The sequence below is a fragment of the Globicephala melas genome, chromosome 1, assembly GCF_963455315.2.
Source record: "Globicephala melas chromosome 1, mGloMel1.2, whole genome shotgun sequence".
Classification (NCBI taxonomy): Eukaryota; Metazoa; Chordata; class Mammalia; order Artiodactyla; family Delphinidae; genus Globicephala; species Globicephala melas.
In genome coordinates, this window is record NC_083314.1 from 84,320,041 (window position 1) to 84,337,124 (window position 17,084).

At 36.3% G+C, this 17,084-nt stretch overlaps 1 protein-coding gene across 3 annotated transcripts in view; it reads left to right on the forward strand.

The window, feature by feature from the left end:
• Nucleotides 1–17,084, forward strand: part of GDAP2 (ganglioside induced differentiation associated protein 2) — a 71,009-nt gene that overhangs the window by 47,026 nt on the left and 6,899 nt on the right. The window contains exons 9-13 of one of the 3 annotated variants that reach the window (XR_009564284.1): nt 3,955–4,031; nt 4,792–4,868; nt 7,678–7,817; nt 8,119–8,173; nt 15,619–15,647. Coding sequence is in view for 1 of the 3 variants with exons in the window: in XM_030869208.2 (XP_030725068.2) it covers nt 3,955–4,031; nt 4,792–4,868; nt 7,678–7,817; nt 8,119–8,173 (349 nt within the window). In the remaining 2 variants the exon portion in view is untranslated. Of the gene's footprint in view, nt 1–3,954; nt 4,032–4,791; nt 4,869–7,677; nt 7,818–8,118; nt 8,174–13,921; nt 15,648–17,084 lie in introns of all 3 variants that reach the window. The other 2 variants (XR_009564282.1, XM_030869208.2) reach the window with 2 other exon arrangements.

Below are 17,084 nucleotides of genomic sequence, written 5' to 3' on the forward strand. Positions count from 1 at the left end.
TGCTCTCTTTAATGAGATTTGTTTCACTTAATAATGACTAGTTCAAACCAGTTTAAAATGAATCTGTATTTACTGAGTCCATGCTTTCTGGAAAGGGGTCATCAGCAAAGGGGTAGGTTCTAGGAAGGAATATGAATACAGCATGTAAAGCATTGTCCTTCTTTTTGGTAGAAGGCCATGATCTTGAGATTCAAGTTAGTCACATAGTTCACAGTTTCCAGTCAGTTCAGGAAACATTGGATATTTACTCTGTACAAGATAATATTCTAGAACTGAAATATACAGATAAAGTAGTCTCTCTAGTCTAGAAATTCATGAGTGAGCCACACTACCCTCACATGTCATGGTGTGTTCTGTGTGGCGCTGAGGTTGTTGTGCACATCCAATTAACACATAGCTACAGGCTTGGGGAAGAGCACAGCCTATGGTTCCCAGAGCTTGAACCAAGAAACAAAGGCATGGTACCCCTGCCACTCACTTCCCTTGAGTGATAAGTTACATCTGAATCAAAAGATTTTCAGATTTCCTATTCATGTGCCCCATGTCTGTGATAATTAAAGATGAGGTCTTGTCAGCAGCTCAGAAGTGTAACCCAGGAAACCTAGACCCTTTCAGGGAGCCCATGAGGGCAAAACTCTTCGTATAATCTTACTAAGACTTATTTGCTCTTTTCATTCTCATTCTTGTAGTGTTCAATAGAGTTTTCCAGAGAGTGCTTAATGTGTGATATTGCAGTAGGTTAAATACAGAAGCAGATGTAAGAATCTAGCATAAATTAAAGAGATTTGCAAAAATGTAAGAGTGTAACTCTTCTCCCTAGATATAGCTTATTTAAAAATAAAAAGTTATTTGTGTTCACGTAATAGGTTTTTATTATTTTTGAATTAATAAATATTTTTTATAAATCTCTCTTTTTATTTCTAAAATGGTAAATATTGGTAGGTGTAACTGACATAAATATGAAAGGGTCCTGAGACTCAAAAGTTTGAGAATTGATGACTAATCGTTTAGGAATTTACTATATAACTGAGCTGTAGGTCATCTGTTTACATACTCTGCCATGGCTACATGTTTAAGACTGTAGTTTAAAATTTTTATTTCTCTTACTCTTTCTAAATCAGGATTTTATTTACACAGGTTGAGTTTGGTTTCTGTTATGTTTGTTGATCAAGTTGAACAAATGATAAATTTTTTAAAATCTCTTAGGAAGTAAGTAGATCTTTAGTTAGAATTATCTTTTTGAAAGCCTTCAATTCTTCCTTCAGTAACAAAACCAACGGTCACATGGATCGGCTGTAGGGTTAGATCATTCCCTTCATAACATTGCCTTGTCTCTGTGTAATTCGCTTGAACATCTAAAATAATTAGACATGTTGTCTAGGTCTTGATTAATATTTCCAGGTCTTCCATCCAGTTGTGACACAGTTTGGGCATATCACTCTTAAAATTATTTCACAAGAACTTTCTTCTTTTTCATTAGTGTTCCTTGGTTGGCTTAAGATCCAGTTGCCTATAACTCTTATGTCATTTCTCACAGTAAAAACTTTATCTCATTCATTATTAAATATTTATTGAGCGCTTACTAACGTGCCAAGCTAGAAACATAATAAAGTGTCACGCAAGGCACATACAGCCCCAGGCCTCATTGAGCCTAGGGTTTTGCAAAGGAGAGAAACGTTAAACTAATTATTGTATGAAAAATGTATTTAAATTACAGGGTGCAATAAGAGTGTATAACAAGGATTTTAACTAAGTCCAGTGTGGGATAGTTGCATCAAGTCAGGAAAAGCTTCTGTTAATTAATTCTATTTTGGACATCTGAGTTCCAGTTTAAAATTTTTTTTTCTTCACAGTTCATTGAATACATAGTTACTGAGTGTCAGGAACTACCCTAGAAATTTGCTAGAAATATAGAGACAACTAAGACATAGTCCCTATCTTGAGGTCCAACAGAGTAGAAGCAAATATTGCAGTGAGTGGGTAAAGCCTTGTGCTGATCTTTGTGATATAAAGAAGGGAGAAGTTAGTTCTATAACAGGCCTGGACCTTGCCTCCACTTCTGCTCACTCCACCCCCAGCCCCCACTCCTACCCATGCCAGTCCCCACCTTAGCATACATACTTGATTGATACAGTATTCAGATGTCTGCTGTATTGCTTATCTCACTGGGTCTTATTACAATGTTAGTTGTCTTTGTAATATGTCTGTCTCATATATTCAACCTCAAACTCTGAAGCCAAGGGCCTTTTATTATTATTCTCAGGCCTCCAAAATACCTTGAATAATACTCATGTTTATTATTTTATTCAACAAAGATTTGAGTCCTTGCTATGATGCAGGCATTGCATTTATGCAATAAATCTTTGAAAATGAGCTAATGAATACACAGAGAGTATAGAAAATAACAGGTATTTACTGAATTCCTGTTACATGTTCTGTGCCATGACCTGTGGTGCTCATAAGACTTTTAAGACATATTTTTCTGTTTAGTCTTGATGTGTGGAGATGGCTTAATCATAAAACAATTAGAAAGCAGGACAATAGGGGAGTTAGTGTAAATAACCTCGGAAATAGCTCTGTATGAAAATATGGAATAGTACATATGAATAGGGAGAACTACAATAAACACAGATCCTTTCTTGACTTGCAAATTATATCTTAAACTAAAATTAAAAGTTATTGTCTTTGAATTCAATTTGCACAGGTGGGCACGTTTCTAAATTTAAAAACATAGACTATAGAACTATGCAATACTAAGTATTGTTTTCACAAACAATAACAATTTCTGTGAAACTAGCAGGCATATCACTTGTTGATTACAATCCGTATGTAATAGACTTCCTATTAAATATCCTTAGTTGTGTGATTGTACTTCATAGCTGAAAGGTATCCTACATAAACACCGTTTTGCAAATGAGGAAACTGAGGTCCGTGGGGTGAAACTACTTTACTGAGATTGCATAGAAAGTGATAGCGTGAGGACCCAAGTATCCTCTCTTCTGGTTTAGTTTAGTTTGTTTGTTTGTTTGTTTTCATGTTGTGGGATGTTGCCATATGTGACCTAGATGCTTCAAAGTTGCTTTTCATGCATTTAGGTACCTTGAAAGCTTTTTTCACAATTAAGTAAGTGGCACTTTGAATTTTAAGAAAGTAAGTATGAAATAGTAGAAAAAGTACTGACCTTTCCAGCAAACTGGAGACTTGAGTGAACTTCAAATTCAACTCTACCATTAACTGGTAACTCTAAGATTAATTTGACCTTTTTCAGATCGCTTCCACTCTTTGAGATCTTTACGTTTCTTCCAGTTTCAGTATCCTCTTAGCCAAAGCCAAACTGCCATCTTTATGATCTGGTATATAGAGTATCAGCACAGCTACTTTGATTAGCCAGTCATTAAATAAGCCTGGACTTCCCAGAAAAAATTACCTACTTTCTTTGTGGTCCAACATAACATGTACAACACTTACCTGGTTTTCTTCTGAAAAGTAAACTTCTTGAGGGTCTGACCACGTCTGTTCACTAGAGTATTCTCAATACCTCTTGTGTAGTAAGCACTCAGTAAGTCTTTGTTGGATTAGTGAACATCTGTTGTGGAGAACTGCTATTGCTTTAGGCCTTCTTTGCTTTTTTTTTTTTTTTTAGTAGGGGAAGATAATAGTATTTAAAAACAATGTTAGAATACTTGGTATCTTAGCCAATTATATGAGTAGTCTTCATTTGCTCGTAAAGGATTTTTAAAAATCATCTAGTGTGAATACCTTCCTTTCTCAGTAACTCATTTTTTTTTTTTTAATCAATAACAGAGTAGAGATTCTGCATGGTGTAACAGCCTCTTTAACTCCTTTCTCATTATAATAAAACATTATTCTTTAAGAACACAGACAGATAAAAACAGGTCTCATTTATAAATTTACAACTGTTTATTACAATAATTATATCCTTTATTTCTCTAGTTATAATCGCTGGTTGTGTCAAGCAAGATCTGAGGATCTATCTGATATTGCTTCTCTAAAAGCCTTATACCAAACAGGTGAGCTTAAGGATATGGTAACTTATTCTTCTACTGATTAAGAACCTTACTTAGCATGTCATTAGAGACTTCACTTTTCTCTGATTTTGTCCATTTTATCTCTGAATAGATTTTTTTTGTACAGTGGAAGATAGTTTTTGCTCATCATCAAGATCTTCAAAATAGCATCTCAACCTATAAGATTTTCAGCTAGTAATTCTACATTGGCCAACTTCATTTCTTCTCAGTGTCCTTTTTCCTATCTTTTAATTTTTTTTCTACTTTTAAAAGTACCATAATCCTGCTGTACAAAATTCAAACCTTACATAAATAAATAACGGAGACAGTAAAAGTTATCAGATTGCCCCTTTATATTTCTTTTCCAGGCAGTACTCGTTAATTTTCAGATTTGAGTTCCATTTAGTTTTTCCTGGATCACTGATGTTATTAAAAGTTGTAGTATGCTTAAACAAAAAGCTATTTATAAAAAAATCTTTACCCTCAACCTTACCTTTGGCTGTCCCTGATTTAAAACCTGTAAGAGGGCTTATCTTAAAAGTAAGGGCAGTCATCAAAACTTCATGAAGCTGGGGAAAAAAAGAAAAGAAAGGTGATGTTTTCCACATACTAAAAGAAATCTGAAGATGAAATCTGAAAAACTTATGTTCCTGGTTTTCAGTCTTTCACATTTGTGTAGAATATTTTTATAAGGTCAGAGCCCAGGACAGATAATATTCTTGGAATAAAGTTTCTGGGTGCTGATTACATTTCCTGTTTGTAGGTGTTGATAACTGTGGTCGCACAGTAATGGTGGTAGTTGGAAGAAACATTCCTGTAACATTAATAGATATGGACAAGGTAAGCCATTAAAAAGCTTTGTTTTATAAATATGTTGATTTAAAAAATAAGTAGGACATGAATTTGGAATCAAGGCTTAGAATATGAGACAGAATTGTGTATCTGTGATAGAGTAGCAGCCCTGATTCTGCAAGTTGGCACATAGCATTTCAGTAAGGGGTTTGGTTTTGCGCTCTGGGAGAAACGGAAATACTGAATTGCCATACTGTGATCTCCAAAAATGCAGCTGCTTTGTTTTGGATATGATGTAACTGGCAAGTTTTTGGTTGGACTCATTCTGTATTATAACTGTACTAATAATCAAATTCTGCTTTTCTTGAAACAAGAAACATTAACTCTTTTATCTCTCTGAAGAGAAGAAGTAGTTAACCCATGATGTCATAATTTCGTAATCCCTTCTTTTGGAGGTAAAGGACAGAAATAGATGATTCATAGCAGAAGAAATGGTATTACTGGTAAACAAAGTGTTCAACCTGATTAGTAGTAAAAAAAAAAAGTGAATTAAAATGAGATCTCTTTTTTCACCTTCAAAACTAGCCATTACTTTTACTTTTTTTGTTTTTTTTTTTGATAGATAAGAAGTGATTTATTAGAATAGGACACTTGTGAGGCTTACAGGCGGGTGGGCGAGAAGGTGCTGCACCCCGAGACCTTAGCGGGCTACAGTTTTATAATCAAAGGAAAAGTGGTGAGGGGGAGAAGACCACCTTCTTCCTCATTCTGAGTAGACATCACGCTTCTGTTGTCATTTCCTCCTCCATGTCAGGCGGGGGAGTTTTCTTGTCCCTTCATGGTCCAGCTGGGACTGTCATCAAAATTAGCCATTACTTTTAAATAATAATCATTGTTACCAAAGATGAATTGAAACTGTCAAAGTGGTCACACCCACTGACCCGTTAATCCCATTTCTGAGAATTTGTACTAAGGAAATAATCCTAGGTTTGAAAGTAGCTATAGGCCCAGAAATTGCCCAAATTGGAATACTTGGGCAAGGGACAACTGAATCCATGGGATAAATATGTAGATCTTCCTAGAACAATTGTAATAGACACAGACTGCAAAGGAGGAGAATCGCTTTAATAAATAATTCTTAACCATAGTAAAAAAAAAAAAATGTACTCAAAAGTGTAAAAATTAAATACAATTTTAAGATAAAATACAGTTGTGCAAAAGGGGATAATTTTATCTGGCTAAGCCCTTAAACTCCTGGTCGCTGGTGTTTGGGTAAAAAAAACTGTGGAAGCCCTGGATTGGGCATGTTATTCACAGGCTCATTTGTGGCCCAAAATTATAACTTAAATTCCTAACAGGTAATTATTATGCATCCACAAATGGAATGTTTTGTGACCCTGAAAAATTATGGTTATAGAGGCAAGTACTATAGAGAAATGTTTATGGTATAATATCAGTAGGAGAAGAAACAACAGCTTGTATGTACATTGACCTTTTTGTGGGGGAGGGGGGCATGGTGCGAGTTTATGCATATCAGTATCTCAAAATGGATTTCATAGTTTTAGGGAGAATTTGTTTTCTACATTTTTCTGTCATATGGCTGTACTTCTTTATAATGAAAAAGATTCAAGCTAAAGATGGGGAATTTGAAGCTGAAAATGGATATCTTGATTGCCTTGCCTTGAGGTGGTGAGTGGATAGAAAGAGGACCAGAAGCAGTCAGGCAAGAGCAGAAATAATAATAAAAATACACACATACACACAGGGGAAAAAACAACTGATAATCAGTATGACATTCATTCTCAGCATTAATAATGTGATTGATACCAATAAAAGCGTAAACCCCTGCCTTTGATTCTGGTGTGTACTTACATGGTGTTCTGGATGTTCGTGGTGTATCATTTCGTATATATTGTGAAGTCCAAACCAGGTAGCAACTGGAAAGGTACTGTGTTTCCTTAGTGCCCTCCTCTGTCTGCTCTGGTAGCAGTTGGACCCATGCTACCTAATCCATGTTAGTCCATTCAAGTTAATGCCAAGGACTCCCCTGAGGAGGAATGGAGAAATAACCTGTTTGATAATAATCTTCAGTTGTTACCTCTTAGCTTCCTCTTTGTCATGGTTTATAGCTACACCACTGGGTCATGCTGGCCCTGCCCATATCGTGTCTCTGCTTTGTGTTTAATGTTTCTCTTAAATTTCATCCTTCTTGTAATGGCATATTCCTCTAACTGATCCAGGTCACATTAAGTTTGAGGCAGAGCAGGGAAGTGCTGCCCAGCCCACTGCCGTCTGCTCACTAAACCTGTTCTCATTTTCCTCATTCAGTTCAACGTCAAAGATGCTAACAAAATTAGCCCTCAAAGTGAGCCATGTGAGGCATCACTTCTAATGTCCCTTTATAGTAATTCTTGGTTACGTGAGAGCCATTAGTCTGTTTCTCAGTGGAGACTGCAAAGACTTTCACTGAATGCAGGTAGAACCTTCAAGAATGATTAAAAGTCTAGAAATTCTCCCTCTAATGGTTTTGACACCATTATTCCAGAGAGAGAAAACCTGGTAGTTGACTGAAGAGCTCTTTTGAGTATGTGAAGAGTTGTTTGAAAGGACGGAGACTGGTGATTCTCCTCCACCACTTAGAACAAGACAGAAAGGGACCATACTGTAGCATTATGTGCACTACTAAACACTGGCATGAGACACTTCCCCTGAAGATCTTTTTAAAGAGGTACTCATTAGTCTGAGATGTCTCTCTGCAGTGCCTGGGGTGCAGATTAGTCTTCTGGGTTTTTTCTCTCTTGGCATCTGTGAAATAGACTACTGTACAAAATGATCGTTATCTTTATTTTTCTTCTAGGCTCTCTTATATTTTATCCATGTAATGGATCACATTGCTGTGAAGGAATACGTATTAGTATATTTTCACACACTGACCAGCGAATACAATCACCTGGACTCTGACTTCCTGAAGAAACTCTACGATGTTGTTGATGTCAAGTTAGTTATCTTCTCAAATTATGAAGGGGGAAAGCAGCCTTTTTCTTTCCGAGTATTAAGCAATAGCAAACATCGTTGTGTATTTTGTGAAAGGATAGTTCATGTAACTAAGATTTTTATTTTACTTAGATTGGATATTTTAATAATAGGCTCTCCTTAACTCCAGTTTATTTTGTATCAGAGTAAATTCATATGTAAACTTTTTCCTGCTTTTAAACACCTGAAAAAAGAGTTAATTGTTCATAATGGTGACTGGTTTTAGACATGGCTTATACTGACTCTCTTTTTGATTTTGAATCAGGTACAAGAGGAATTTGAAGGCTGTTTATTTTGTTCATCCAACATTTCGTTCAAAGGTACGGTATTTTTCTTTTTAGCTAAATCTTGAATTTAAGTGCACTACATGCATATTAAGATATATTTCATCATCTTCTTGCTATCACCGTTGTGACTGCTAATTTCTTTGTTTACCCTTCCTTTTTAAGTGATCTTGAGTTGTGGTCCTATTTTGGTCCCATGTAACTCCAGTATCTTTGTAGGCGACCTTTACAGGCCTTTAGTCCCTCAGTCCTTGCCTCTTCATGCTCTTCGTTAATCTGGGCTTTTTTCTGCCCTTGCTCCTGGCTAACTCCTATTTATCCTTCAGAGCTCAGGTCAACAATTACTTTCTGTAAAAAAACCTCTCTGATCAATCCTGCCGCTAGTAGGTACTCCTGCATTGTACTTCCTTAAGATTTTCTAGTCTTCCTTCATTGTTGTTTTTAATTCTAAGTACTAGTTTAATTTTCTACCTTATGTGTTAGCCTGCCAGATCTCTGAGCGTTATTATATAGCTATCTTGCTCATAATTACATCCCTAATATCTAATCCTGCATCTTGATTTCATCAAGATATCTAGTCCTTTGGTCCTTTTACTTTTTCTGAAAATATCTTCTTTTTTTTTTTAATCTTTATTTTTCTTCCCTATCCAGCCTAAAACTCATGTTCCATCACTTCAGCCACTCTTGTCAATAAATAACCTATGTCTAAAATAACCTATGACCTCTTAGCCTTCCATCACACTTGCCCATCCAAACCTGATCTTGAGCTATTCCATCATTCTGCTTTCTTCACTCCTGTATCTGGGTTGCTGAGCAGTGGTGGAGAAATCATAGAGCCATGTGAATTTGGGCTTCTCAGCAGACTCGTGGGGCATTCACTGCTAGTGGTCCTTTGATGCTTCACTGAACAGTGTCCCAGCATGGCTGTGTGCTCCCCTCAAGCTCTGTCCTACCAGCAGCTCCTCACTGCAACAGATGGCCCTGCCTCATTCTTAACTGAGAACATAGAAAACATCACTGAGGAGCTCCCTGTCTTCTCCCTCCCACCCCAAACTTATGTGCCATCTCTTCCTATCATTGCCACTGTTTATTCTGTCACAGAAGTGTGTTCCTTCTTAATGAAGGGCAGTCCCTCTACCTGTGCTCTGGATCCTATACTGATAATAGCTAACGTTTACTAAGCACTTACTGTGTGCCAGTTCTTCCCATGAGTTATCTTGTTTAAGCCTTATATCTATGAAGTAGATAGTAGTATTATTCCCATTGGATAGGAAAATGATGGATGCTTAGAGAGATTAAGTAACTTTTGCAAACTAAGCAACTGTAAAGTAGCAAAGGCTGGATTTGAATCTAGGCATTTGAATTCCAGAGCCTACACTCTTCTCTACACATATATTGAATATTTTCCCTGTCCTCAGGAACCTCCCTTCAGCAATTATCCTCTTTCTTATCTCCCATTTTTATGGATCTAACTCATCAATTTTTAAACATTCTAAAGCCTCCACTTATCTCTCTTCCCCTTTACAACCAAAATTTTTTAGTGTAATCTGTGCCCTCTGCTCACCATCTCCATTTGTCATACACCTGAAATTACTCCAGTCTGGTTCAGATCCCACTATGGCAACTAAAGCTGCTCACGCTAAAAACACCAGTAATTTCTCTTTTCCCTATACCCTTAAGCACAGCTGTCACTTCTCCCTTGAAACACTTTGTCTTGGCTTCTTTGAAACTTACCCTGCCTAGTTTTTCTTCTACTTCTAGCCACTCCTTCTCAGTCTCCTTTGCGGTTCCCTCTTTCTCTGCTCATCGTTTGAGTGTTAGTGTCCCCAAATCCTCTGACTTCTTTCATTCTGTACTTCTTTTTTTTCATTCTTGTGTTTTCAACAACCCTCCAAAATATATGCAATTCCCAAGTATATGTCTGGAGAGGCAGTAAAGTCTAATGTTTGTGAAAGCATGGATTTGAGATTCAGGTAATGTAGGTTCTAATCCCAGCTCTACCAGTTACCAGCTTGTTTTCTCAGGCAAGTTATGTAACCTCTGTGTGCTTTAATTTCATCTTCTGTAAAGTGGGGATAATAGTAGTACCTACCTTGTGTAGTTGTCAGAAGGATGAAATTAGTTAATACATGTAAAACACTTAAAACATTATCTGGCATACAATAAACACTCAGTAAATGTTAGCCATCATCATCATTCCTGTGCTTAGACCTGCTTGTTGAACTTCTGATCAAATATCTTCACTTAGATGTTTTACAGGCCCCTGAAGTTCAACATTTTGAAAACAGAACTACTCATGTCGTCATCTCCCACTCCCTCCCAAACTGCTTTTTGTATTCCCTATCTTTGTGAATGAGACCACTGTCTACCCAGATGCCTAAGTCAGAAACAAGGGAGGCATCCTTGGGTACTTGCCTTACCTCATTCTCATCATATTGCATCACTTCTGTGTGCTTACTATTGTCCAATTCTATGCCTGTGTCTTTAGTCCCACTGCCTCTACTTTAGTTCATCCCACCATCATCTCTTACCTCAAAGGATGCAGCAACAACCTAATCAGTATTCACGTTGTCCTGCCTCCAGTATAGCACTGTTCCAGGTGCCTTCAGGCCTGCCTAGTGAAATTTTCTTATAATATTAATATAAGAAGCCAAAAATATTTCCTGTTTACTATAGGGGCTTTTGCAAAAGTTTGCCAACCCCTGGTCTAGGCAAAGAAAAAAATAAGAATCTGAATATATCAGTGTGGTTTGGAGAAAAGATGACTTATTATTTGGGTGTAAAATCCCAGGATTTAGTGATTTATTAAATGAGTACGGGTGAGAGAAAGGACTGTGTCATCCATGACTCCCAGGGGTCATCAGATGTAGGGACCATGGATTGGGATGTAAATTTGAGAACATCATCAAGTAAATAGAGCTTTAACTCTTTAAAAGTGTTAATGAATAAAATCATAGACTTAGACAGCTAAAGAAAGAGCCCTGGGATCAGGGAAGGAGATGAAGAAGAAATAATCCAAAAGCAGCAGGAGAACTGAGATTGGCTAATGCTGTGGAAGCCAGTGGATGGGAAGAGCATCAGAGATGGTAGAAATAGTTATTTTAAAGCACTATGGAGAAATTAAGTAAGATAAGTAGTGAAAAGTCCTTATTAAATTTCATAACTAAGATGAGTGAAGGCTTCAGTGAGAATGTTTTCCACTTTGGGATTTGTCACTGTTTACAAAATTGTTGTCTGTCATTGAAATACCATCTTTAAGTTTTGCATGAAGTATTTTAATAATTCTTTTAAAAATTGCAAATTTCTTTTTGGTCCCTCAGTGTTAGAACAGCACAGTAGAAAGTTCTATGCTTATGGGAACACTGCTTGGCAAGGCTTAAAAAAAAAAAGTAAAATGTGTGAACAGTCAATTAAATCACTTTGTCTTTCCTACTCTTCTTTCAGTTGAGTTCTGATTACATGGTCTTATCAGATAATATATTATTAACCTTCCTAACCTTTCTCCTTATTGGAAAAGTTAACTTTGTTATGCTCAGCAGGTGGCTAATTTTTTCTTTCTATAGCACATAAGAAGTGCTTGACTATTTCCCAAAATCTCATCATCCATTTATTTTTGTATTCATCCAGTAGCTACCGAAATTTTTTCTTTAATGGAGACAAACAGAAGAGTATGTCGGTTTTTAGTATGTCTTTGCAAGAATGTCTGCTATCCCCACTTGTATTCAGTATTGTACTGGAGGTTTTAGCTAGTGCAATATGGCAAGAAAAAGCAACAAAATGCATATAGATTTAGAAAGGAGTAAATAATGCTGTCTTGATTGTCATTAATAGATGACATGATTATCTATATAGAAAACCCTATGGTATCCTCAGAAATACTACTAGAACTGATGAGTAACTTTTAGCACGGTTTCAGGGTTTAAGATCAATATTCAAAAATCTATTATATATATTAGCAAGAAACAAATTGAGATTTAAAAAGCAATATAATTTTAACTAGCATCAAAAATACCAAGTACTTAGGGATAAATATGACAAAAGATATGAAAGACTTGTATAATACACTGCACAAGTTATGTATACTGCAAAACATTAATGAGAGAAATTAAAGGAGACCTAAATAAATGAAGACATACACTGTATTTATGGATTAGAAAACTGAATACTGTTAAATTGTCAATTCTTTCTAAAGCTATAGATTCAATTCAGTCCCAGTCAAAATTTCAACAAGGTTTTTTCTGTAGAAATTCAATTAAAATGCACAGAATCTAAAATAGCCAAAACAACTTTGGAAAAGAAGAACAAAGTTAGGGGACCAACACTGCCTGCTTTCAATGCTTATTCTAAAGCTACAGTACTCAAGACAGTGAGGTATTGGCATGAAGATAGACAAAGACATCAATGGAGCACAATTAAGAATCCAGAAATAGATTTACGTATTTATGGATAACTGATTTTTTTACAAAAGTGCAAAGTCAGATCAGTGGAAAAAGGTTAGTCTGTTCAACAAACAATATTGGACCAATTAGATATCCATATGCCAAAAAAAAATGAACTTTGATCTATATCTTGTATCACACAAATGTAAAACAAAACTTTTTAAACTTCTAGAAGGAAGTATAGGTGAAAAAGCTTTGTGTGACCTTGAGTGTAAAGCGAATATTTCTTAGATACAACACCAAAAGCACAATCCATAAAAGAAATTGAACTTTATTAGAATTTAAAACTTCTGCTCTTTTAAAGATAGCTAAGAGAATGAAAAGATCAACCACGCAGCCACAGCCTGAGAGAAAATCTTTGTAAATAAAACATTTATCTGATAAAGGACTTATCTTTAGAATATATAAAGAAATCTCAAAACTTAATAATAAGGAAACAATTTAGAAATGGAAAAAATGATTTGTGCAAAACACTTCACCAAAGAAAATATACGATGATAAATAAGCAAATGAAAAGATGTTCACAATTACTTATTAGGAAAGTACAAATGAAACCAAAACGAGATATTACGTTCCTATTAGAATGGCTAAAATTTAAAAGACTGTGTATCAAATGTTGGTGAGAATGTGGAAGAACTGGAACTCCCAAATAGTGCTGATCAGAACGTTAAATGGTATAGAAAGTTTGGAACACAATTTAGCAGCTCATTTAAAGAGTTAAACATACACCTACTGTGTGATCCAGCCATTCCACTCATAGATACTTACCCAAAACAAATGAAAGCATATCCATTGCCTGTATACAAATGCTCATAGCACTTTTGTTATAGCCCCAAATTAGAAACAACCCATATGCTCATCACTGAGAGGACTGATAACCAAACTGTGGTATATCCATACAATAGAATACTACTCAGCAATAAAAAAAAGAATGAACTGTTGATATATGCAGCAACACAAATGAATCTCAACATAGAGGATTGATAACCAAACTGTGGTATATCCATACAATAGAATACTACTCAGCAATAAAAAAAAGAATGAACTGTTGATATATGCAACAAAACAAATGAATCTCAGCATATTTACGCTGAATAAAAGAAGCATGTACATACCAGACAAGTGTCCATACTATGTAATTCCCTTCATATAAAATTCTAGGGAATATGAACTAATGTATAATTTTTCTACAGAAAGTAGAGCAGTGGTAACAGAGGAGGGGCGGGAGGGAGGAGTTACAGAGGACCCTGAGAACCTGTAGGAGTGATGGGTATGTTCATTTTCTTTCTTTTTTTTTGTCGTTGCTGTTGTCGTTGGCTGCGCCGTGTGGCTTGCGGGATCTCAGTTCCCTGAGCAGGGGTTGAATCCGGGCCACAGCAGTGAAAGCCCGGAAGCTGAACCACTGGGCCACCGGGGAGCTCCCAGTGTTCATCTTCTTGATTGTGATGATGGTATAATGGGTGTATACGTAATGTCACAACTTAACAAATTTTATCCTTTAAATATGTGCAGTTTATTGTAAGTTGGGTATATCTTAATAAAACTTTTTTTTAAAACTGCATGAGATGTCACTGCACTGCCACCAGAATGGCTAAAGTTTAAAAAACTGACGATACCAGATACTACCAATGATGTGGAGTAACTGGAATTCTCCTACAGTATAAGTCAGAATGTGAATTTCTGCGACCACTTTGAAAAAAGTTATGACAGTTTCTTATAAACTCAATATATACCTAGTCTGTGACCGAGCAATTCCAATACTAGGTATTTACCCAAGTGAAATGAAATATATGTGCATAGAAAGACTTCTACAGGAATGTTCACTGCAGCATTAATCATAGCAGCCAGTGACTGCCAGCCAAGGTGTCCATCAATAGGATTATGAATAATTAAACTCTGCTGTATACTTGTAATGGAATATTTCTTGGCAATAAAAGACAACATCGATACTACTGATATACACAACAGCATGAAGGAATCTTAAAAACGTTAATGCTGAGTGAAGGAAGCCTTACATAAAAGAGTCATACTGTATAATTCCACTTATATGAGATTCTAGAGCAGGCAAAACTAATGCATGGTAGAAGAAGAATCAAAACAGTGTTTGCCTCTGGGAAGAGGGGCGTGAGGGAACTTTCTGGGGTGATGAAAATGTTTTGTATCTCAATAGGAGTTTTACTAATACAAGTGTGTACATCTGTCTAACCAGCAAAAGTACACTTAAAATCTGTGTATTTCATCGAATGTAAATTTTATAGCAAACTGCACGAACACTGAACTCTAGTTAAAGATATGAATGCTGTATTTGGGGAACGTTTACTGACGTCTGCAGTTTACTTTGAGGTGCAGCAAAAAAGTAAGATGGGTTAATAGATGCATAGAGGAACAGATAGATGTGTGATGAAGAAAACTTAAGGAAAGTGTTAATGATCGTCTGAATTATTTCTGTACCAGTGTTCCCTGTAAAATTCTTTCAACTTTAGTGAATGTTGGAATTTTCATCCAAATTATGAATCTTCATAATTTTTTAATGGAAAAAAAACTTCTTTAACTTTTGTCACAAATTCAGACTTATCCAAAGAGTGTTACTCTGTACCAGACTTACGAGAATACATAGCCACTGTTAGCTAAGATCTGACTTTAACCCCTCCTTCCCCACACAAGAGAGTCAGTGAATAGCTATCTTTCCCCCACTTGGACACCAATGGATAGACATTACCAGAAATTTCAGTGTTAGAGCCACTAGCGTTGGTTGCCACACCATTGGAATTGCTTCAGGTAGAAGTCAGTGCAGATGACGGGTAGGCAGAGACTGAAGAGCAGATGTATGAAGTGAAAGCCATTATGTTACCTTTCATAATATTTTGGGATGGAGAAACTGATGAAGGATTGAGAAAATAAAACCCATGTGTAATGAAATCCACCATTATTTTATACTAAATCGAAAACTGTAAATGGAGGGGTTGTAATTATAAAATAATGAGATGAAATCAAGGGATAATAAAACAATAGAATCACTGTCCTGATTTCCATACTTCTCAGATCTTTTCCAGGACACTCCACCCAACGTGGTAAGTTGACTGCTCATATAAATCACTACTCTTTTTCTTTCTTGAAGTTCACTAATAGAACGTGAACTAATAGTATTTAAACCCACTGTTGATTCTGGCTCTAGTAGATGACTTAAGTGCATACATGTGTGAACAATCTTTTCCTAGTTTATGTTGTCTTGTGATCCCTTGTTCTTGGCTGTGCATTTGTGAATAATTGGATGAAAGAGTTTCTAGCATTCACAGAATATCATAGCAGCCTTTTTTTCAAATTTTTAATTCAGTTTTTTAAAATAGTAGATACTGCGTAAAGCAAGTTTACCTAAATAAATGTATATCTATGACTTATGTTGTAAATAATTGAAAATTAAAAGCTGAGCTACATAAAAATAAAATGAAAAAAACTGAAGACAATGCTGTTGGGTCTCCCTGAATGGAAAACTTGTAACTGGGTTTCCACTTCTGTCTACTTTGAGTAATTTTCTCTTGCTAATACCTAAAGAATGTAAAGGAGGTAATGGGAGAAAATGCAACAGAGAAATGTGTTTGTCTTTCAAAGAGTGTGTGCCTAAGATCACTGCCCATTCTTCCCCAACCCAGCCTTCTCTTTGAATTTACCACCACCAGCTCACCGTGTCAGTACATGCAGCATAGTCAAGAGTCCTTTCATAGAAGTGTATAACTAAGAGGGACTTTAAAAATCATTGAAGTCCAACTTGCTCGTTTTGTAGATGAAGAGACTGAGGCCCAGATTGAAGTACAACTTGTTTTTGTAGAATGAAGGAACATTCGACCATCCCTAAATAGTACTAAAGTAGTAAGTCCAGAAAGTATTTGTTAATTCTCTCAACACTTATTGAATTGCTTACTTTTCATGTTGAGCATTACTTAGACCCTATAAATCCCTATAAATATGGTATTGAAGAGAATCCCCAGACGGGGGAATTTAGTCTATTGAGAGAATCAGCTACTACCACAAAGAGTGTCAGTTATGTAGTAATATGAGTAAGCACGGTGTTGTTGGAACACTTAGAGGGAAGCTGCTTCTCCAGCTTTGGCTGGAGTGTAGGTACTCAGTGAAAGCTTCCTCACAGAGGTGAGTTCTGACCTGAACTCTGAAGGACAGTTCTTAGCCAGGCAAAGAATTGAGGAAAAGGGTTTCAGGACTAAACGAGCAGCATGTAAAAAGGTCCTGAGGTAAGAGACAGTGGAACACAGATACCCTGTGTAGTCCCTTCTAGTTCCGTAATTTTATACCTTTTTCCACGTAGCACAGCTCCTTGCCTGTGATAGGTATTCATGTGTTTCTTTGGACCATTCATTGATTTAGTACTTTTTGCCTTAGGAAATTGTTATGCTTATAAGCTGGCTCCTTTTCTAGAGTCTAAGCCCCCATTAGAGGAATGGCCAGGTCACTGTTACCCTGTATCACCTACAGCCGTGTCCAATGCTTAGCAC